Genomic DNA, 23,966 nt, shown 5'->3' with positions numbered 1-23,966 from the left:
GCATTTTAGTTGAGCATCATGGGAAATGTAGTTCCAAAACATCTGGGGTGCAAAGGTTGGCCATCACTGCCCAAGGCTCAATGAAAATGGATTAGATGATGCTCAGTGTTGGACCATAGAGGAGTGAAGCCTCAGAGGACAAGGCCTGAAAAGCGTATTGCAACGAAAGCTAATTTTTCCCTTTTATAACTGTAGGGCAATGGATTTTTTCATTTCCATTACTTTTTATTAAGTATTTCACTGAAGTACAAAAGCCAACTTGAAAACGTGGCAGAAAAGATCAGATATCAGTCTCCGGATACTTTCGTCCTACAATAGGGCAATGGATTTTTTGAAGATGAAACATGGAGTTACGGGAACGACCGAGCATTTCCACTCACAATTTTTAAAGCAAAATGTGTAGGTGGAAACGCGTGTTGTCCATAGGGCAGCATAGTCACTTCAACAGGCCTCCATTTGTGAGCTTGTCACCCATAAGAATTCCTGCTCCCTTATGGGTGACCGGCTTAGGGGGATTTTTAACATTTTAGCCTTTTCCTGTGATTGCCCCGTGATTCTGTTGCACCACAATGGCGCAACAGAATCGACAATCATTGTCTACCTGTCACTCAGACATATCAAGTGGTAATAACGAAGGCAGTTCCTCCCATTTAATGGTCACTTTATTAACCAGTTCTGGACCAGAAGATTTGCCCCCTTAATGACCAGGCATTTTTTGCGATTTAGCACTGCGTTTCTTTAATGGACAATTGCGTGGTTGTGCGACGCTGTACCCAAATAAAACTGATGTCCTTTTTTTCCCACAAATAGAGCTTTCTATTACCTCTCTGATTTTTATTTTTTACGCTATAAACAAAAAAAAGCAACAATTCTGGAAAAAAAAAATTATATTTTTCACTTCCTGCTATCTAACATTCCTCAAAAAAAATTTAAAAATCTAATTTTTTTCATCATTTTAGGCCAATTTGTATTCTGCTACATATTTTTGGTGAAAAAAAAAATCCTAATAAGCGTATTTTGATTGGTTTGCGCAAAAGTTATCGCGTCTACAAACGAGGGGAAAGATTTATGTCATTTTATTTATTTATTTATTACTAGTAATGGCAGCGATCAGCGATTTTTAGCTGGACTACGACATTGCAGTGGACAGATCGGACCCCTAACTGACATTTTTGACACTTTTAGGGGGACCAGTGACATTACTACAGTAATCAGTGCTAAAAATATTCACTGTCACTGTAATAAGGGCACTGGCAGGGGAGGGGTTAACCCAGGGGCGATCAAATGGTTAAGTGTGAGCCTAAGGGGTGTTTTCTAACTGCGAGGGGGATGGGCTTGTGAAATGACCACAGAGACCTGTGATCCTCAATAGGAGGAACACAGGAGCTCTGCATTGATTCCGGAGAGAACAACGGTCTGCTGCGTTTACAACAGCAGACCGCCGTTCTCTCTTCTCAGGGAGCGATTGCAGGTGCCCAGCGGCAATAGCAGCCGACAGCCCCGTGGCTTTCCCGCTGGTGAGTGGGCAGGCTCACGCGGACCGCCGTATGGGAACCTGCCGTCCTGCCGCCATTCAATTGCGGCAGGTGGTCGGCAAGTGGTTAAAAGGGGTTGCAAGCAATAAAGATTGCTAAAAACCAAACCATGCCTTACACCAATAGGATAGTTTTTTCTTAACCGGTTCAGGTCCGCCCACAGCATATATACTGCAGCAGGCTGGTCCTCCTGTGCGAACTGACGTAGGGCTAAGACGGCCGCGCACCGGCAGCTAGGGGGCGAGCACACCCCGCTACCACAACCCCACTCGGCAGCGGGGAAGCCGATGCACGGGGCAGGCGGCTCCGGTTGCTGCCTGACACCCGCGATCGCTCCCCGCTGAGAGAGAAGAATGGTCGGCTGTTGTAAATACAGCCAACCGTTCTCTCTGGAATGATCACAGAGCGCCTGTGATCCCTCTATATAGGAACACAGGTCTCTATGTTCAGAAGTGGTTAAAGTGGTTGTAACCCTCAGACATGAAATATGAACAAAGATTATCCCTCTATAATGTGCACTTGTCTCACTCCAGAGCACTAAGTGTCATTTCTGTCTGCTGCCTCCTTCCTCTGTTATTAGCATGAGTCACTTTTGACAGGTTTGCCTGACACCAAGAGATAAATGGTAACAGGGGACGGATCTCCAGCCCACAGCCTGTGATTGACAGCCTCAGCTGTTCCTGTGTGCTGTGTGAAGTGGGGGGGGGGGCTGTCCCTTTCCTCCAATCAGCTCTCAGAGCTCTCCTCACTGATCTCTACAAAGTGTAACCTCAGCTCTCTGCTCCCTTTTTCTCAACTCTCAGACAATATTCATAAATTCTGTAATTTGAACAGCTGTAGAGAAGAGAAGACTGCAGATAAACAGAATAATAATAATAATAACAAAATAATAAAGAGAATTTCACACATACAAAGGCACTAGGTGCAGGGGTGCCAAACTGGTGGCCCTCCCACTGTTGCAGAACTACAAGTCCCATCATGTCTCTGCCTGTGGGCAGGGCCATCTTTAAGGCAGGGCAAAAGGGGCCCCTTGAGCCTGCACTTCCTGAGAATAGTTAATAAGTGGATTTGGGAGGGCCCAAGAAAATGTTTTCCCAGGGTCCAATCAATATTAAACACGGTGTTCCGTGAGAAAAACCTACCCCTCGTCACTTCCGGTTCACGGCACTGTGTGTAATGCAGCGGTTACATTAAAACAACTGTGCGGCAATACGAGTCATCTCCGCTCCTGTCCCTGTCACTTCCCTGATCTCGGCAAGTAAATATTAAAGCGGCGGCGGCTGTATGAATACATAAATCACGGAGCCGCCAGCCTCTTTTATATTTACTTGCCGAGAGCAGGGAAGTGACAGGGACAGGAGCGGAGATGACTCGTATTGCCGCACAGCTGTTTTATTTAACCGCCGCGTCGGTAGGTTTTTTTCACGGCACACCGTGCTATTTTCATACTAGTGCGCATGCGCACTAGTCTGCTCCTCAGTTGTCCCTTTAGGTATCCGGGGCTCTGAGCATGCGCACTGCTGCGCTGCTCAGCTGTTCCTGGCCGGAAGTGACGAGGGTAGGTTTTTCTCACGGGGTAGGTAATTCTAACGTTACAACGGCCCTGCCTGTGAGAGTCATGCTTGTAATGCTCAGGCTTGCAATGCCTCATGGGACTTGTAGTTCCACAACAGCTGGAGGGACGCCAGTTTTACACCTGTGCTAGGGAGTTGATTTACTAAATGCAAATATGCTGTGCATTTTGCAAAGTGCAGTTGCTCCAGAGCTTGAGGTAAAGCTTCATATGGCAAAGAATACCCAATCGAATGCAAGGAAAAGAAAACAGCATTTTTGCCTGCATGTGATTGGATGATGGAAATCAGCAGATCCCCCCCCCCCCCCACACATTTACTAATCTCTGGAGCAACTGCACTTTGCAAAGTGCACAGCCTATTTGCCTTTAGTAAATCAACCCCTAAATCATTAATAAGCAAAACAATTCAGTACAGTGCACTCACTTTTCTTTTTTTCCAGAAGCTTTAAACGGTTGATGACAAGTCGGAGATTGACCCTCAGTCGCTCAGATTTAAATCCTGAACCCGGCATGGCGCCTTCTCCTCTAAAGAAAGAGAAAATGTAAGTTTACAGTGAGAAATTCCTGTAACTAGATACACAGTCTATTTGCCTTTAGAAAACCGACACCGCGGTGTCTGATTCACTGCTTTGACTCATTATATCTGTGTGTAAATCTCAGCTTAACCCGCTGAGCTCTGTAAACAAAAGCAGCAGTTAAGGAGAAACTAGAAAACGACAACAAATAAGCCTAATGCTCCTCATTTATATGACTGCCTATAAGTAGGACACATTTTCATGTGCAATATTTCATATTTACCTGGAAATATAATATAATATAATATAATATAATTAGTGATCGACCGATATCGTTTTTTTATTGCCGATACCGATATTTTGGTCATCACAGATCGGTATCGGCCGATATCTTCGGACTTTTAACATTTTTAAAATTTTTTTTATTAATTTTTTTTACAGGTACTGTTGTGGAGGTATCTGGGGGTCTAAAAGACCCCAAACCCCTCCTCTGCACTTAAAATCATTCAAAACGCCAAGTTTGGCTGTTTTGAATGCTGTCATTTTTCTTAATCTGGCCCCGAGTACCTGGAAGTGACGTCATGACATCACTTCCGGGTTTATATATGGAGACCCGATCAGAGCCGAATGCGGCTTTGATCGGGTCTTCTCTTTGGTGGCGGTGCAGGTAGGATGCCCGGGTCTCCCGGTGGGACGGGAGACCCAGACGAGCCACGGAAGGCGGTGGGAGGGGGGGACGTCCCCTTCCGCTCCTTGTAATGACAGCTGAACGGCTTTTCAGCTGCAAATGAGAGCGGCGATCAGTGATGGGGGGTGTCACTCTGACACACTGCATCTCCGATCTTGGTAAAAAGCCTACTGACGTAGGCTCTTTACCATGTGACAAGCTGTGTTCAATCACAGCTGGTCACATAGTAAATAGGAAGAGCCGTTGATCGGCACGAGTAGAGGAGAGCCGATCTGTGGCTCTCCTGACGGGGGGGGGGGGGGTCTGTGCTAGTAATCAGAGTATTGATTACCAGTGCAGACCCTTGGGGGGGTGCCACTAGAGCCTCCAGGGATGCCCACCAATGGCCACCAGGGATGCCCACCCATGACCATCACAGATGCCCACCATGGCCACCAGTGATGGCAATCAGGGCTCAGGGAGCCTGCCAGTGGTGCCCTCCCTATCAGTGCTGCCCACCATTGCCACCTTTCAGTACTGCCCACCAGTGCCATCTATTAGTGCTGCCCAACAGTGCCCATTATTGCCCACCAGTGCCGCCCATTAATGACGATTAGTGCCCATCAGTGCCACCTATCAGTGCCATTCAGTGCCGCCTATCAGTGCCACCTATCAGTGCCCACCAATACTGCATATCAGTGCTACCTTTCAGTGCCACTTATCAGTACCCATCAGTTCTGCATATCAGTGCCTCCTCCTCAGTGCCTCCTCCTCAGTGCCTGTCAGTGCAGCCTCATCAGTGCAGGAAAAAACGTATACATTTACAAAATTTTATAACATAAACAAAAAAACTTTTTCTTTTTTTTTCAAACTTTTTGGTCTTTTTTTATTTGTGTAGCAAAAAAGAAAAAACTTGGGGTGATCAAATACCACCAAAAGAAAGCTCTATTTGTGGGGAAAAATGACATAAATCTGGTTTAGGTACAGTGTTGCATGACCGCGCAAATTCAAAATGCAACAGCGCTAAAAGCTGAAAATTGGCCTGGGCAGAAAGGGGGTGTAACTGCCCCGTATTGAAGTGGTTAAAGGAGAATTAAATTTAAAAAAATGATCAGTTAAATCCACCAGTGATTTTTTTACCTCTACTATTCCTTTATATTGGCTTGTGGAATTTACAAATGCAGCAATTTAGAAATTGGATGAAAGGTTTAGCACTGGGAAACACTTTTTTGAAAGCTAAAAAGTGAATTTATTTTTATACAACTATATACGGTAGATCAAACCAAAATGAGGGACAAATGAGGAGGAAAGAAGAACAGAGGGGCTTTGTTTCAAATCAAGGACAGTCCCTTGAAATCCAGGACAGTCCCTCCAAATCCAGGACAGTCCCTCCAAATCCGGGACAGTTGGGAGCTATGTATAAAATACTGTATATAAAAGATTTACTGTAGATAAAAATGTATTTTTCAGCCCCGTCCATAATAAATGAAGAAAGAAATCACATAAAAAAAATAAAATAAAACACTGCACTGTAATGATAACATAAAACATATAAGTAAAAGGTTAACCACAATACAATCCTCTGCTTTGTGGATTTGCCAGGATACACAGTGCCGCCGTGTACTCGTCTGGCAGGTGTGCGAATTCTCTTCCTATGAGTTTATCTCCATCACGTGGAAGAAAGAAATCCATCGGCGGCGTGCTGGTAATCAGTAATGGAAAATGACACACTGTACTGAGTCAATGTTTGCTCACTTTGGACCTTTTTGTCTTATGTCACACCCATAGCTCAATGGGCAGGAAAGCTAACTGACATCAATATAATGCAACCAGTATTAAGAAATCCTCATATTATGAAGTAAAAATGTAGTCCATAGAAATAGTCCACCACACTTGATCACCACCGATGCAACCAGTAGGCTCACTCTTCAGAGGTGCGGAGCAAAAGGGGAACCCATGACGATCCCAATCGCTTCAATCCCGCAAATTCCAGTATAAAAAAAACTATACCCAGCTCAGCCACCGTTTTCTGCAAGTGTGAACGAGCCCTTATAGTGTAAATGTAATAAAATGATGATGCCAAAAATGCCACATTGTTGTTTTTTTGTGTGATCATTTGAATGCAGCCGATTGCTTACACACGGACACATAAACGTCAGTAATCTAGCACCGCACCTAGATCAAAAACCACTTCTGGACTGGAAGGTTATACCCAGGGCCGCGGGACAAGGGGTGGGAAGGAGGGGCGGCCCTGGGCACTGTGGTATCATGTGAGATGGGGGAGGCACTGCAAGCAGATTGGGGGGGAAGGATTTGTGTTTGGAGGTGGAATTTGGGGGGGGGGGGGGGTGACAGGGGCTAAGAACTGTTCTAGGAGTGGTGATTTAGGGGAATTTGTGTTTGGAGGGGGGATGGCGTAAGACGATTTGTGCTAGTAGCAGGGAATTGGAGGATTTGTGCTAGAAGAAGTGATTTGGTGGGGGGGGGGGGGGGGGGAATTTGTGCTAGGAGGGGGGAATTAAAGTGGGGGGGGGGATGTGTACTCAGAGGGGAAATTTGAAAGGTAGAGGATTTTTGCTAGAAAGGGTAATTTTTATTTGGGGGGGGGGGCAAAGATTTGAAGGGTAGAGGATTTTTGCTAGAAGAGGTAATTTTTGTTGGGGGGGGGGGCATTTGTGCTGGGGGGGGGGGTTGGGGGATGAGTGGGCAAATATTTGAAGGGTAGAGGATTTTTGCTAGAAGGGGTGATTTTTATTTGGGGGGAATTTGTGCTGGGGGGATTTGGGGAATGAAGGGGCAAAGTTTGGCATGTTCGCCCTGGGCTCTATATAACCTTGTCCCAGCACTGGTTTTACCCCCTTCCTGACCAGGCCACTTTTTGCAATACAGCACTGCGTTATTTTAACGAACAATCGCGCGGTCGTGCGACGCTGTACCCAAATAAAATTGATGCCCACAAATAGAGCTTTCTTTTGGTGGTATTTGAACAATTCTGCGATTTTTATTTTTTGCGCTATTAACAAAAAAAAAACGACAATTCTGAAAAAAAAAACCAATATTTATTTTCGTACATCATTGGACACAGAGCCATAAATCATAACATATGGGTTATATAGCCACCTACAGGTGAAGGACACTGGCAACCAATCAGAAAGGATGCCCCCCTTTACAACCCCTCCCGCACAGGAAGTACCTCCGTTTTTTCACCAGTGTCTAAAGGTGATGGTCACGGTGGAGAGTCTCTCCACATTCTCTTCAAAAGAAGAAAGAAGATTATCCGCTTCCCGACCAGGCTGGCTCTTCTGCGCAAACCACTGTACCCATACGGGTCGGCTACTCGCGAAAGCGGGTCTCCGGCGCGCACGTGGCGCCGGCGGCGCGATTACGCGTCCGCTTTCTAGCCCTCCATACAGTCTGTGTCAGTCCTCTTGCTTCTTCCAGGATGAGGACATGGAGGGCGCTCTGGATAGTGGATTCTGGCCAGAGGCTATGTCCGCAATGGACTGGATACAGAACAGGCAAATACTGTAGGTGTCTCAGCAACACTAGGGCAGCAACTCCAAGACCAAGAGGGAAGCAAACTCTGGTACAAAGAAAACAGAAGGCGCCTCTAAGTGCAGAAAACAAAAGATTTTTTTTGCCAAAGGATAAAAATGCACTCACTAGCATTATAATAAACTAGGCTCATCATAGGATGTGGCAAGGAATCCAGTGACAGGTGGTCCCAGGGGTGGTCCAATGTGCAGCTTGATGGTAGAGATCCCAACCAAACACCAGAGGGGGGGCCGTCCTTCCTGGTTCTGCTGGTTGGTTGGGATCTCCACCATCTAGCTGCACATTGGACCACCCCTGGGACCACCTGTCACTGGATTCTTTGCCACATCCTATGATGAGCCTGGCTTATTTTAATGCTAGTGAGTGCATTTTTATCCTTTGACAACAAAAGTTTTTTGTTTTCTGCACTTAGAGGCGCCTTTTGTTTGTTTTCTCTTGCTTCTTCCACCTTCAGCAACAGTTAGGCCTCATGCACACTGGATGTTAAAAAAACGCGAGTAATGTTAGCTGTAGAATGCCGTGTAAAAGCCCATGTTTTTTTAGTGTTTTTGCTTTAGCGTTTTGCTGCATTTTTTAGCGTTTGCGTTTCTCAGCAAAACTATAAGCCCACAAAAGCTTAAGGCTCAAAAACGCTCATAAATGCTGGATATTACCACGTTTTTCAGTGTAAGCATTTTTCCAGCTGAAAAACTTCTCTTCAAGAGCACTAGTTCTGTTTTTTTTCCAGCCTGAAAAAACGCCCCTGCCAAAAAACGATGATAAAAGCCTGTGTGTGCATGGACACATAGAATAACATGCTGGGGAGTTTACTGGCTGCAGAAAAAAAACGCCTGAAGCCATAAACAACCCAGTGTGTAGGTCTTAAAACTGTCAGCTGATCAGCCTCTAGCGGCTCTGATTTTGGGCACAGTGCCGAGAATGGAGAGCAACTGAGCATGTGCAGAGCAGGGTGAGACAGTGCATTACTGGATTTTAACCACTTGCCAACCAGCTGCCGAAGATATACGGCGGCAGGTCAGCAGATTCCCGCAAATCGCCGTACCCGTACGGCGCTTAGCGGGAGTGATCGTGGGGGGCGCCCATGCCCATTCACCTGCTGGGAAGCTGATCTGCGGGGCTGGTGGCAGCGATTGCCGTTGGGCACCCGTGAACACTCCTCGTGGAGACGTGTTGTAAACGCAACAGACCGCTGTTCTCTCAGCTATCAACACAGGGCTCCTGAGTTCCTTCGATTTAGGAACACAGGTCCCTGTATTGATTCCATAAGCCCATCCCCCTCACAGTTATAAAGCACCCCCTAGGCATGCATTTAACCCTTTGATCGCCCCTGGTGTTACCCCCTTCCCTGCCAGTGTCATTATTACAGTGATAATGCATATTTTTGGCACTGATTACTGTAGTATTGTCACTGGTCCCCCCAAAAGTGTCAAAAATGTCAGTTAGGTGTCCGATCTGTCCGCCCCAACGGAGCCCCAGACCAAGCGAGATTGACGGTTATTTTGTGTTTCTTCCATTTGTAAATAATCGCACCAACTGTCGTCACCCTCTCACCAAGCTGCTTGGCGTTGGTCTTGTAGCCCATTCCAGCCTTGTGTAGGTCTACAATCTTGTCTTTGACATCCTTGGCCTGCTCTTTGGTCTTGGCCATGGTGGAGAGATTGGAATCTGATTGACTGATTGCTTCTGTGGACAGGTGTCTTTTATATAGGTAACAAGCTGAGATTAGGAGCACTCCCTTTAAAGCCTCGTACACACAATCAGATTATCGGAGGAATTTTCTTTCATTTTTTTGTTGCATGCTGGTCTCATATGAAATATGAAGAGGTTACTTTCATACAAAAATTCTCGTACGACAGAATTCAGCTTCAGAAGTGATGTCATGTGTTGAATTGTTTTGTATTCTTTAGTTTCTGAGCATGCCTAGTCTGGCTCTTATGATTTTTTTCGGACGAAAACTGTGCCAATTAAACTAAAATCGGACGTTGTGTTCACGTACGATAAAACTTTTATAGCCTGCACATCCAGTTTTTGTGGTCCGAAAATTCGTAATTGGCTATCGAAAGCACCATACTAACGATCCAAAAATCGGCAGATCATTGTGTGTACTGGCCTTTAGAGAGTGCTCCTAATCTCAGCTTGTTACCTGTATAGAAGACACCTGGGAGGCAGAAACCTTGCTGATTGATAGGGGATCAAATACTTACAGTCAGGTCCATAAATATTGGGACATCGACACAATTCTAATATTTGTGGCTCTATACACCACCACAATGGATTTGAAATGAAGCAAACAATATGTGCTTTACCTGCAGACTTTCAGCTTTAATTTGAGGGTATTTACATCCAAATCAGGTGAATGGTGTAGGAATTACAACAGTTTGTATATGTGCCTCCCACTTTTTAAGGGACCAAAAGTAATGGGACAGATTAACAAATCATAAATCAAACTATTACTTTTTAATACTTGGTTGCAAATCCTTTGCAGTCAATTACAGCCTGAAGTCTGGAACGCATAGACATCACCAGACGCTGGGTTTCATCCCTGGTGATGCTCTGCCAGGCCTCTACTGCAACTGTCTCCAGTTCCTGCTTGTTCTTGGGGCATTTTCCCTTCAGTTTTGTCTTCAGCAAGTGAAATGCATGCTCAATTGGATTCAAGTCAGGTGATTGACTTGGCCATTGCATAACATTCCACTTCTTTCCCTTAAAAAAACTCTTTCGTTGCTTTCTCAGTATGCTTCGGGTCATTGTCCATCTGCACTGTGAAGCGCCGTCCAATGAGTTCTGAAGCATCTGGCTAAATATGAGCAGATAATATTGCCCGAAACACGCTTTAGAATTCATCCTGCTGCTTTTGTCAGCAGTCACATCATCAATAAATACAAGAGAACCAGTTCCATTGGCAGCCATACATGCCCACGCCATGACACTACCACCACCATGCTTCACTGATGAGGTGGTATGCTTTGGATCATGAGCAGTTCCTTTCCTTCTCCATACTCTTCTCTTCCCATCACTCTGGTACAAGTTGATCTTGGTCTCATCTGTCCATAGGATGTTGTTCCACAACTGTGAAGGCTTTTTCAGATGTTGTTTGGCAAACTCTAATCTGGCCTTTCTGTTTTTGAGGCTCACCAATGGTTTACATCTTGTGGTGAACCCTCTGTATTCACTCTGGTGAAGTCTTCTCTTGATTGTTGACTTTGACACACATACACCTCCCTCCTGGAGAGTGTTCTTCATCTGACACACATACACCTACCTCCTGGAGAGTGTTCTTGATCTGACACACATACACCTACCTCCTGGAGAGTGATCTTCATCTGACACACATACACCTACCTCCTGGAGAGTGATCTTGATCTGGCCAACTGTTGTGAAGGATGTTTTCTTCACCAGGGAAAGAATTCTTCGGTCATCCACCACAGTTGTTTTCTGTGGTCTTCCGGGTCTTTTGGTGTTGCTGAGCTCACCGGTGCGTTCTTTCTTTTTAAGGATATTCCAAACAGTTGATTTGGCCACACCTAATGTTTTTGCTATCTCTCTGATGGGTTTGTTTTGTTTTTTCAGCCTAATGATGGCTTGCTTCACTGATAGTGACAGCTCTTTGGATCTCATATTGAGAGTTGACAGTAACAGATTCCAAATGCAAATAGCACACTTAAAATGAACTCTGGACCTTTTATCTGCTCCTTGTAAATGGGATAATGAGGGAATAACACACACCTGGCCATGGAACAGCTGAGCAGCCAATTGTCCCATTACTTTTGGTCCCTAAAAAAGTGGGAGGCACATAGACAAACTGTTGTAATTCCTACACCTTTCAACCTGATTTGGATGTAAATACCCTCAAATTAAAGCTGAAAGTCTGCAGGTAAAGCACATCTTGTTTGTTTTATTTCAAATCCATTGTGGTGTATAGAGCCAAAAGGATTAGAATTGTGTCCATGTCCCAATATTTATGGACCTGACTATATATCAACCATTAAAATGCAAATCAATTTATAACTTTTTTGAAATGCGTTTTTCTGGATATTTTTGTTGTATTTTTGTCTTTCACTGGTAAAATAAAAGACCATTAAAATTATAGACTGATCATTTCTTTGTCAGTGGGCAAACGTACAAAATCAGCAGGGGATCAAATACTTTTTTCCCCCCCGCTGTATCTACACCTCAACCCCTGGTGGCGAGTAAGCTTGTATTGATTACCGATCTGATTGTTTATTGATAATAATGTTCCGCTTTGTCAGTGATAATGAATGTTAGTGACGTATTGTGATCACGCGGTTTGCTGATAGGAGTAATTATATCTGTGCTTTGTGTGAGGCAATACATGACAAGCTGCCTCTGTAGAGGAGTTTCTGTCAGGTTATTAACGGCTGAAACTGGAGTAATGATATCACAGCGGAGGTAGGCCTGAAACCTGCCAGACCGGTCTGTGACAGAGAGCCGCGGTCAGCTGACATTAGGGTTGTCACCTCATCCCTTTAACCACTTCTGAACCGGAAGGATTTGCCCCCTTAATGACCAGGCCATTTTTTTGCGATTCGGCACTGCGTCACTTTAAGGGACAATTGCGACGCTGTACCCATATAAAATTAAAGTCCCTTTTCCCCCCCCCACAAATAGAGCTTTCTTTGGGTGGTATTTGATCACCTCTGCGATTTTTTTTTTTTTTTTGCTATAAACAAAAAAAAGAGCGACAATTCAGAATAAAAAAAAAAAAAAAAACAAAAAACATTTTTTACTTTCTGCTATATAACATTCACAAAAAAAATTAAAAATCTAATTTTTTCAACATTTTAGGCCAATTTGTATTCTGCTACATATTTTTATTTAAAAAAATTGCAATAAGTGTATATTGATTGGTTTGCGCAAAAGTTATCGTGTCTACAAACTAGGGGAAAGATTTATGTTATTTTTATTGTTTTTTTTTACTAGTAATGGCGGCAATCTGCGATTTTTAGCGGGACTGCGACATTGTGGCGGACAGATCGGACCCCTATCTGACATTTTTGACACTTTTTGGAGGACCAGTGACATTACTACAGTAATCAGTGCTTAAAATATGCACTGTCACTGTACTAATGACACTGACAGGGAAGGGGTTAACACTTTGGGTGATCAAGGGGTTAAATGTAAGCCTAGAGGAGTGTTTTCTAACTGTATGGGGGTTGGGCTTGTGAAATGATCATAGAGACCTGTGATCCTATATAGACCATTCTTCTCTGTCAGCGGGGAGCGATCGCGGGTGCCTGGTGGCAATCGGAGCCGCCCGTCCCGTGCTTCGGAGTCCCCCCTGCTGAGTGGTGGCGGGAGCGCGCCGCCGGCAGGGCACTCACCCCCTTCGCGCAGGAGGGCTGCCTGCCACAGTTAATCTGCGGCGGGTGGTCCGGAAGAAGTTAATGACCAGGCCATGTTTTTTGCGATTCCCCACTGTGTTATTTTAACTGACATTTGCGTGGTCGTGCGAAACAAAACAGGAAGTGAGAGGAAATCCCTGCAAGGTAAGGGAATTCCTTGGGAACCCCCCAGATCACGAGAACCATTGTCCCCATTGGAAGATTTCCTTTCACTTCCTGTCCCATAGTCAAAACAGGAAGTGAGAGAAAATACCTGCAAGTTAAGGGAATTCCTTGGGGATCCCCCAGCTCACCAGAACCATTGTCCCCATTGGAAGATTTCCTTTCACTTCCTGTCCCATAGTCAAAACAGGAAGTGAGAGGAAATCCCTGCAAGGTGAGGGAATTCCTTGGGGATCCCCCAGCTCACCAGAACCAGTGTCTCCATTGGAAGATTTCCCTTCACTTCCTGTCCCATAGCCAAAACAGGAAGTGAGAGGAAATCCTTGCAAGGTAAGGGAATTCCTTGGGGATCCCCAGCTTACCAGAACCAGTGTTGCCATTGGAAGATGGGCAGGACATTGCTAGAACGTTGCTAAGTGAGGCAAATCCTTACCATGCAGCACCCATCACCTCTTCTCTACTTGTAGGTGGGGTGCAGCGTGATGTGCCGGCAATAACACACACTGTCCAAGTGCAATAAATGAACTTGTATTGGAGCAACGCAAAGAAAAGTAAAACTTTTTTCACCATCTGAGTCCCATTGCAGAGATTCCCCTTCACTTCCTGTCCCATATTTAAAACAGGAAGTGAGAGGAAATCCCTGCAAGGTAAGGGAATTCCTTGGGGATCCCCCAGCTCACCAGAACCAGTGTCCCCAATGGAAGATTTCCCTTCACTTCCTGTCCCATAGCCAAAACAGGAAGTGAGAGGAAATCCTTGCAAGGTAAGGGAATTCCTTTGGGACCCCCCAGCTCACCAGAACCAGTGTTCCCATTGGAAGATTTCCTTTCACTTCCTGTCCCATAGTCAAAACAGGAAATGAGAGGAAATCCCTGCAATGTAAGGGAATTCCTTGGGGATCCCCCAGCTCACCAGAACCAGTGTCCCCAATGGAAGATTTCCCTTCACTTCCTGTCCCATAGCCAAAACAGGAAGTGAGAGGAAATCCTTACAAGGTAAGGGAATTCCTTGGGGACCCCCCAGCTCACCAGAACCATTGTCCCCATTGGAAGATTTCCTTTCACTTCCTGTCCCATAGTCAAAACAGGAAGTGAGAGGAAATCCCTGCAAGGCAAGGGAATCCCTTGGGGATTCTCCAGCTCACCAGAACCAGTGTCCCCATTGGAAGATTTCCCTTCACTTCCTGTCCCATAACCAAAAGAGGAAGTGAGAGGAAATCCTTGCAAGGTAAGGGAATTCCTTGGGGACCCCCCAGCTCACCAGAACCAGTGTCCCCATTGGAAGATTTCCCTTCACTTCCTGTCCCATAGCCAAAACAGGAAGTGAGAGGAAATCCTTGCAAGGTAAGAGAATTCTTTGGGGACCCCCCAGCTCACCAGAGCCAGTGTCCCCATTGAAAGATTTCCCTTCACTTCCTGTCCCATAGCCAAAACAGGAAGTGAGAGGAAATCCCTGCAAGGTAAGGGAATTCCTTGGGGACACCCCAGCTCACCAGAATCATTGTCCCCATTGGAAGATTTAATTTCACTTCCTGTCCCATAGTCAAAACAGGAAGTGAGAGGAAATCCCTGCAAGGCAAGGGAATCCCTTGGGGATTCTCCAGCTCACCAGAACCAGTGTCCCTATTGGAAGATTTCCCTTCACTTCTTGTCCCATAACCAAAAGAGGAAGTGAGAGGAAATCCCTGCAAGGTAAGGGAATTCCTTGGGGACCCCCCAGCTCACCAGAACCAGTGTCCCCATTGGAAGATTTCCCTTCACTTCCTGTCCCATAACCAAAAGAGGAAGTGAGAGGAAATCCCTGCAAGGTAAGGGAATTCCTTGGGGACCCCCCAGCTCACCAGAACCAGTGTCCCCATTGGAAGATTTCCCTTCACTTCCTCTCCCATAGCCAAAACAGGAAGTGAGAGGAAATCCTTGCAAGGTAAGGGAATTCCTTGGGGACCCCCCAGCTCACCAGAACCATTGTCCCCATTGGAAGATTTCCTTTCACTTCCTGTCCCATAGTCAAAACAGGAAGTGAGAGGAAATCCCTGCAAGGCAAGGGAATCCCTTGGGGATTCTCCAGCTCACCAGAACCAGTGTCCCTATTGGAAGATTTCCCTTCACTTCCTGTCCCATAACCAAAAGAGGAAGTGAGAGGAAATCCCTGCAAGGTAAGGGAATTCCTTGGGGACCCCCCAGCTCACCAGAACCAGTGTCCCCATTGGAAGATTTCCCTCACTTCCTGTCCCATAGCCAAAACAGGAAGTGAGAGGAAATCCTTGCAAGGTAAGAGAATTCTTTGGGGACCCCCCAGCTCACCAGAGCCAGGGTCCCCATTGAAAGATTTCCCTTCACTTCCTGTCCCGTAGCCAAAACAGGAAGTGAGAGGAAATCCCTTCAAGGTAAGGGAATTCCTTGGGGACGCCCCAGCTCACCAGAATCATTGTCCCCATTGGAAGATTTCCTTTCACTTCCTGTCCCATAGTCAAAACAGGAAGTGAGAGGAAATCCCTGCAAGGTAAGGGAATTCCTTGGGGACGCCCCAGCTCACCAGAATCATTGTCCCCATTGGAAGATTTCCTTTCACTTCCTGTCCCATAGTCAAAACAGGAAGTGAGAGGAAATCCCTGCAAGGCAAGGGAATCCCTTGGGGATTCTCCAGCTCACCAGAACCAGTGTCCCTATTGGAAGATTTCCCTTCACTTCTTGTCCCATAACCAAAAGAGGAAGTGAGAGGAAATCCCTGCAAGGTAAGGGAATTCCTTGGGGACCCCCCAGCTCACCAGAACCAGTGTCCCCATTGAAAGATTTCCCTTCACTTCCTGTCCCACAGCCAAAACAGGAAGTGAGAGGAAATCCTTGCAAAGTAAGGGAATTCCTTGGGGATCCCCAGCTCACCAGAACCAGTGTCCCCATTGGAAGATGGGCAGGACATTGCTAGAACGTTGCTAAGCGAGGCAAGTCCTTACCATGCAGCACCCATCACCTCTTCTCTACAGGTAGGGGGGGGGGGACAGCGTGGTGTGCCGGCAATAACGCACACTGTCCAAGTGCAATGAATGAACTTGTATTGGAGCAACGCAAAGACAGTTTACAATAAGCACAGCAGGAAGGAAACCCAACCGGGAACACTTACAGGCCCAGCAGCGTGTAGAGAGCTGAACTGACAGTGCCTGTTAGGAGGGGTAGAATGCGGCCTGGCTTTCTCTTGCCCAAGCGGGAAGATGTCCAGAGTAGTTGCGAGCCCTATGTTTTCCCTCCTCGTCAGGAACCTTTCCCTGCCATTATTTTTGACCCTACCAGATAGGGTACCTGTTCTAACTCTACCCACTTGCAAAATGAAGGCCAAGCCTGGGAGCCAGGGTCTTAAATAGTCTCTGCCTAACCCAATATGGCTGCCAGAGTCATCAGGGGATGACTGGCAATGGTGCAGCGATTCTGCCCCCTCCCACTCTCCCTCTTCCCGTCCTCCTCCTGACCTCCATACCAAGATGAAGCCCTGCTCCAGATACTTTCCACTTACCGCCTGAATCAGGGTTCCCGACCTAGCCAGCAGGGGGTGGTTGGGGGGAGCTGGGACAGCTCGGTCGGGGCTGGCCGGGGCAGAAGAGTCTCCAGTTGGGCATGGAACCGGCCTCTGCTCAGGCACAGTTTACACCATCCATGCTGGGGAGGGGGGGGGGGGGGAGAGGTCTGCACTCTGTCCTTGTCCTTCAACCCGCACTTAGTAGGTCAGCGGTGGGGACTTTTTAATTCTCTTCACCAGGAATACTTTAGGCATGCCTGTGGCAGAAGCAGTGCAGCCTCTTTACAGGGCATCAGAGTGGCCCAGGGGACCACTGCCCTCCTGCCCCCTGGCCCAGTCCTCCCCTGGGTGTCATCATCCAATTGGAGCACTTCCCATGTGACCCAGGAAGCCATAGAGGAACCATGGCATGTTCCCCTTGACTGCCTCTCCAACTGCAGTGCTGCTGCGGAAAAGCTCCACTTGCATTGGTGAAAGTAGACTGCACCTGCCTACAAGTGTGGATGGGGGAATCTGTTAGACTTATATCATTCAGCCTGTAGACTATAGGTGTATGACCAGCTTCAGCCCCGGGTAAGCTCCAATTCACTATAAAGACTTATCCTTCCCATCATATGACAGCGCTGGGTGCCAGAGTGGCCAAACGCCAAGCACCAAAGCACCAGTGCTGTCACATGGAATGGAGGGGAGTGAGTCACATGGTTCTCCATACCTTCCCCATAGGTATGTTTCTTCGCTCCTGGCAGTTGAATAGCGTGGCATTAGAGCAGAGGGAAGGTGGGTAGGTGTTACTGGTGGGGCCACCATTCAACTGACCCGATTGCCCATGAAGGGGAAAGCTCAAGTTTTCTTAAGTCCCCGTTCACACTAGGGCGACCTGTGAGGCGACCTGGTCGCCTCACAGGTCGCCGTAGGTCGCCTTCCATAGGGAAGCTGCGGACCCGTTCTAATAGGAGCGACACAAGTCGCTGCGACTTAGAAAAAGGGTCCGGAGCTTCTTTGGGGCGACCCGGAGCGACCGTCATAGACTTCAATGTTATGAAGTCCGTGCCGGCCGCTCCGAGGTCGCGGCGCACTGCTCGCACCGCGACCTCGGGGGTCGCCCCGGGAAGTAGCGTCGCTTGTATGTGAACGGGGCCTTAGGCCAATGTGCAATGAACCAATGCGCTAACCAAAATAAATAAATAAAGGGAGGATCCAAATAAAAAAAAACAAAAATACAAACAAATAAATAAAAAACAATAGCAGCTAATTACTGTAGTGTCACCCACATACAATAAAATAATAATAAAAAAAAGGAAAAATCAGCACTATTGCAAAAACAACATAGAGCATATGAGGACCAACAAATCAATAAAAGTGTTCAAATCCAATAATGTGCATACAGTGCAAAAAATAAAGTGCAAAATAAATAAAGTTATAACAATAAATAAAATAATAAATAATAAATAAAATAATACATAAATAAATAAACAATAAATAATAATAAATAATAATAAAATAATGGTAATAAAAATAATAAAGTGCAAAAATAAAGCGCAAAACATGCTAAAAGTGAGAACACAGGTGAATGAGAGATTTAGGATTTTGTTGTGGGACTTTTAAGGTGCAAACACACAAATAAATGATGGAGAGAAAATCATTTTGATAAAAACTATTTTAAAATAGTTTTTATCAAAATGATTTTCTCTCCATCATTTATTTGTGTGTTTGCACAACAAAATCCTAAATCTATCTTTATGAATATTAGGGATGTGGTGCTTATTCAATTTATCTAAAGAAACAATTTAAAACAGGTGAATGTAAAAATTGTGCAATACAAATGAAAATTCCACAAGGAATATTGATAATAAAAGTCCATATAAACGCGAAAAAAGATATCAGAATTAATATAAAGTCCACAACCATTAAATGTTGATAATCAATAATAAAAGGTGTCTTCTGTGCAAAATCCCAAAGGAAACAGGCACTTATCCAACCAGTGAGTGCAGTGGCCGCTCACCTTAATTAATGGTGGATTTGCGCATTCAAAATAATCCAATAGTGGGAAAATCTTCCATAATGGTGAGTGGTCGGCTTATGTAAAACAAGCTAACATCTCTATGGTATAACATGTAAAAGTAGGAATTTTATTAATAAAAGTAGTAATTTTCAGGTAAGTATACAGTGGTAGATGAATAACAAGTAGGTCTGCGAGGTCCCCGGATCGTATGATGTATCTGAATGTGGACTTCCGGTCTGAGCCGAAAACTGGAAGTGGCGTCACCCGGCTCCTCCCGACGAGTTACGTCACAACACTCGTGACTTTATCAAGGGTTCTAAGGGCCAATGTTAACCTTAATTTTAAAGTTCATCCATGTCTTTATGGACCTTGCTTTGTGCAGTGGTGCACAGTCATGTTGGAACAAGAAGGGGCCATCCCCAAACTCCTCCCACAAAGTTGGGAGCATGAAATTGTCCAAATTGTCTTGGTATGCTGATGCCTTAAAAGTTCCCTTCACTGGAACTAAGGGGCCAAGCCCAACCCCTGAAAAACAACCCTGCACCATTATGCCCCCTCCACCAAATGATTTGGACCAGTGCACAAAGCAAGGTCCATAAAGACATGGATGAGCGAGTTTTCCTTCTGACACCAACGGTAGGGCACAATTCCTCCCAATGACACCAATGATGGGGCACTATTCCTCCCAATGACACCAATGATGGGGCACAACTCCTCCCACTGACACCAATGATAGGACACTATTCCTCCCACTGACACTAATGATGGGGCACAAATCCTCCCACAGACACCAATAATGGGGCACTATTCCTCCTACTGACACCAATGATGGGACACAATTCCTCAAAATGACCCCAATGATGGGGCACAACTCCTCCCACTGACACCAATAATGGGGCACTATTCCTCCCACTGACACCAATGATGGGGCACAAATCCTCCCACTGACACCAATAATGGGGCACTATTCCTCCTACTGACACCAATGAAAGGGCACAATTCCTCCCACTGACACCAATGATGGGGCACTATTCCTTCCAATGACACCAATGATGGGACACTATTCCTCCCAATGACACCAATGATGGGGCACTATTCCTTCCACTGACACCAATGATGGGGCACTATTCCTCCCACTGATACCAATGATGGGACACTATTCCTCCCACTGACACCAATGATGGGGCACTATTCCTCCCACTGATACCAATGATGGGACACTATTCCTCCCACTGACACCAATGATGGGGCACTATTCCTCCCAATGACACCAATGATAGGGCACTATTCCTCCCACTGATACCAATGATGGGGCACTATTCCTCCCACTGACACCAATGATGGGGCACTATTCCTCCCACTGACACCAGAGATGGGGCATTGTTTTTTTTTTCGCTGACATTGGGACCTTTTCTACTCCCAATGGCCACAGTCAAGCCCCCCAAAAGTCTGAAGGACAGCAAACTGGCCCTTAGTTTAGAAAGTTTGTAGACCCCTGCTATAGCTGATGCCTCTGCTGGACAGCTTGTACTGTTAAAAAAACAACAAACATACTGGCAAGATCACCAGATGAAAATAGAAAAAAGAAAGCCTAAAAAGGAAAACTAAAGCAGCCGTCACATCTAAGAATTGATAAAGCTGCAGTGTTATAAATGTTTGCTTTTGGGTTTAATCACAACTCATCATAGATAATGTGCACTGGCTGTGTATAGAAAACTAGACATTTAAAGGTACATACATCTTCAGGGACTAGCTTCCCAGAGCTGGAAATCAGGAATAGGGAGCGGTAGGGATCATACAAGTCTTAATGAACCCGTTGTGGGATTTTATCAAGGCGAAAGTCCTTACCTGAGCTGAGTGCAGACAGGTCCTGACGGCGTAGGGAAGAGGAGTGAGACTCTGGAGGGAGGATGTAGTCAGGCTGGATAGATCAGTGTTATGGTATGTGTGGTAGGAAGGGGAAGGCACGTGTTGTGCTTAGTGACATCATCACTGGGCGTGGACCATGTGACATTTGTGATCACACTGATACCTTACCTGGGTGTGTGCGAACGCTCACCTGTCACACACACACTGCTGCTGTGAAATATGACGCCGAGAGAGCTGCATGTGGATAAGCATGATGGAAAACTAATTACTTTAACCACTTAAGCCCCGGAGGATTTGGCTGCTCAAACACCAGGGCCTATTTTGCGATTCGGCACTGCGTGAATTCAACTGACAATTGCGCGGTCGTGCGACGCTGTACCTAAACGAAATTGACATTCTTTTTTTCCCACAAACAGAGCTTTCTTTTGGTGGTATTTGATCACCTGTGCGATTTTTACTTTTTGCGCTATAAACAAAAAAAGAGCGATAATTTTGAAAAAATAACAATATTTTTCACATTTTTTATATGAAATTCTCAAAAAAAATGTAAAAATCTAAATTTTTTAACATTTTAAACCAATTTGTTTTCTGCTACATATTTATGGTAAAAAAAAATCGCAATAAGCGTATTTTGATTGGTTTGCGCAAAAGTTATTGCGTTTACTAACTAAGGGAAAGATTTATGTAATTTTTATTGTTTTTTTGTTTAACGTGTAATGGCGGCGATCTGCGATTTTTTTTTTTTTGCGGGACTGCGACATTGTAGCAGACAGATCTGACCCCTGACTGACATTTTTGACACTTTTGGGGGTACCAGTGACATTACTACAGTAATCAGTGCTAAAAATATGCATTGTTACTGTAATAATGACACTGGCAGGGAAGGGGTTAACTTTATTAGTGATCAAGGGGTTAAGTGTGTCCCTAGGGGCGTGAGTCTAACTGTCAAGGGGCGTGGCTTGTGATGTAATCACAGAGACATATGATCCTACATAGCAGGATCATATGATCTCTGCAGTTACACCAGGGAGAATGACAGGCGGTTGTGTTTACATCAGCCGCCTGCCTTTCTCCCTCTCCAGCGGGAGATCACGAGTGACCGGCGGACATCGGAGCCGCCGGTCATTCACGTGGGGATGTCAGGGAACGAGCAGGGGCGGGAGCGCGCCTCCTGTGGCGCGCGCTCGCCCCCTAGAGGCTCGTGGGGGAGTGACGTACCAATACGTCACTTTGCCCAGGAGTGGCTGACCGCCGCAGTATATGTACTTGCGGCGGTCGGCAAGTGGTTAAGGGATAATGAAGGCTCATACACACTATAAGAAAATTGCACGAACATTTTCGTCCAAAGAATTTTCGTACGATTTTTGTATAGTGTGTACACAACTTTTGTGCAGACGATTCAGAATTTGCGTACGAAAATTCTCAAAGGAATAAACTTCAAAATTTTTCTCGTATGGGAAAAAAAACAAACGATTTTCATTCAATGTGTACCGTTCTCGTACAATTTTTGTAGAAGAACAATTCAGAAAAGAAAGACTGCGCATTATAAGAAACAATAAACAACAAAAAAAAGACTTTGTCGTACGAGAATTTTCGGACAAATTTTCGTAAGAAAATTCTTTCATCGGTTCCAATTTGCTGTGGAACAACGTGGAAAATCGGACAATCGTTTGCCTGATTTTCTTATAGTGCATACCCCACTTAAGGGGTTAAACAGAGGAACATTTAACCACTTCTGGACGGGAATGATTTGCCCCCCCTTAATGACCAGGCCATTTTTTGCGATTCAGCACTGCGTGACTTTAACGGACAATTGTGTGGTCATGCGACGCTGTACCTAAACAAAATTGATGTCCTTTTTTTCCCCACAAGCAGAGCTTTCTTTTGATGGTATTTGATCACCTGTGCGATTTTTACTTTTTGCGCTATAAACAAAAAAAGAGCGACAATTTTGAAAAAAAAAACAATATTTTTCATATTCTGCAATGTAACATTACAAAAAAAAAAAATTAAAAATCTAATTTTTTCATCATTTTAAGCCAATTTGTATTCTGCTACATATTTTTGGTAAAAAAAAAAAAAAAAATCCCAATAAGCGTATTTTGATTGGTTTGCGCAAAAGTTATCGCGTCTACAAACTACGGGGACGATTTATGTCATTTTTATTGTTTTTTGTTTTACTATGGCGGCAATATTTTTAGCGGGACTGCGACATTGCGGCGGACAGATCAGAAACCAAAACTGACATTTTTGACACTTTTGGGGGGACCAGTGACATTACTACAGTAATCAGTGCTAAAAATATGCACTGTTACTGTACTAATAACACTGGCAGGGAAGGGGTTAACTCAGGGGTGATCAGAGGGTTAAGTGTTAGCCTAGGGGGTGTTTTCTAACTGGGAGGGAAGGACTTGTGGAATCAACACAGAGACCTGTCATCCTAAATAGGAGGATCACAGGTGCTCTGTGATCATTCCAGAGAGAACAATGGTTTGCCGTGTTTACAACAGCAGACCGTTGTTTTCTCTCCACGGGGAGCGATCACGGGTGCCCGGCGGCAATTGCGGCCCCATGGATCGGCTTCCCCGCTGCTTAATGGGGACGCGCGTGCACGCCCCCAGGAGCTATTCCCCAAACCGATGTACCTATACGTTGGTTCGCACAGCCAAGCCAGCCTGCTGCAGTATGTCTGCAAGTGGTTAAAGTATAGAAGTCTCCAATGTGTAAAAATAAGAAAACAAAAATGTAAAATGTTTTCCAATCACATTTATTAAATTGTCCTAAAGCGGTTGTAAACCTGCTGAAGAGAAAAAAAAAAAACCTGCAAGATAAAAGCATAATGTGCTAGTATACATTGCATACTAGCACATTATGAATTACTCACCTTAGAATGAAGCCCTCTCAGCAGCATCCGGTCACCGCTGAGGGAGCTGACATCTTCTCCCATCCTTTCTTCTGGGATTGCGGGCTCCGGTGCTGTGAGTAGCTAGAGCCGCGATGACGTCACTCCCGCACATGCGCGAGGGAGCCCTCCATTCCTGCAAGAAGCTCTGAGATTCTGGCACGGTATGCGTGTAGGTTTAGGAGATATTAATTTTACCTACAAGCAGTGCTGGGACAAGGTCATCTAGAGCAGGGCCATGCAGAGACCTTTGGAGGGGCAGGTGATCCAAGTATAAAAGGGGCACATGGAACAGGGCTTTAAATAGGGCAGG

The 23,966-nt window shown here is 45.4% G+C and overlaps 1 protein-coding gene across 1 annotated transcript in view; it reads right to left on the bottom strand.

The window, feature by feature from the left end:
- The window catches only part of LOC309564963 (IST1 homolog), a 43,069-nt gene extending 22,214 nt beyond the window's left edge, over nucleotides 1–20,855 (bottom strand). The window contains exons 1-2 of the mRNA XM_082269690.1: nucleotides 20,731–20,855; nucleotides 3,533–3,633 (exon numbers count right to left, since the gene is read on the bottom strand). Of these exons, the coding sequence (XP_082125816.1) occupies nucleotides 3,533–3,620 (88 nt within the window). The 5' untranslated portion in view covers nucleotides 3,621–3,633; nucleotides 20,731–20,855. The remainder of the gene's footprint in view (nucleotides 1–3,532; nucleotides 3,634–20,730) is intronic.
- Nucleotides 20,856–23,966: the final 3,111 nt, after the last annotated feature.

The sequence above is a fragment of the Pelophylax lessonae genome (genome assembly GCF_965119305.1).
Source record: "Pelophylax lessonae genome assembly, chromosome: 10".
NCBI lineage: Eukaryota > Metazoa > Chordata > Amphibia > Anura > Ranidae > Pelophylax > Pelophylax lessonae.
The sequence above is the reverse complement of the archived record's forward strand: the minus strand, read 5'-3'. Positions and strand labels throughout refer to the sequence as shown.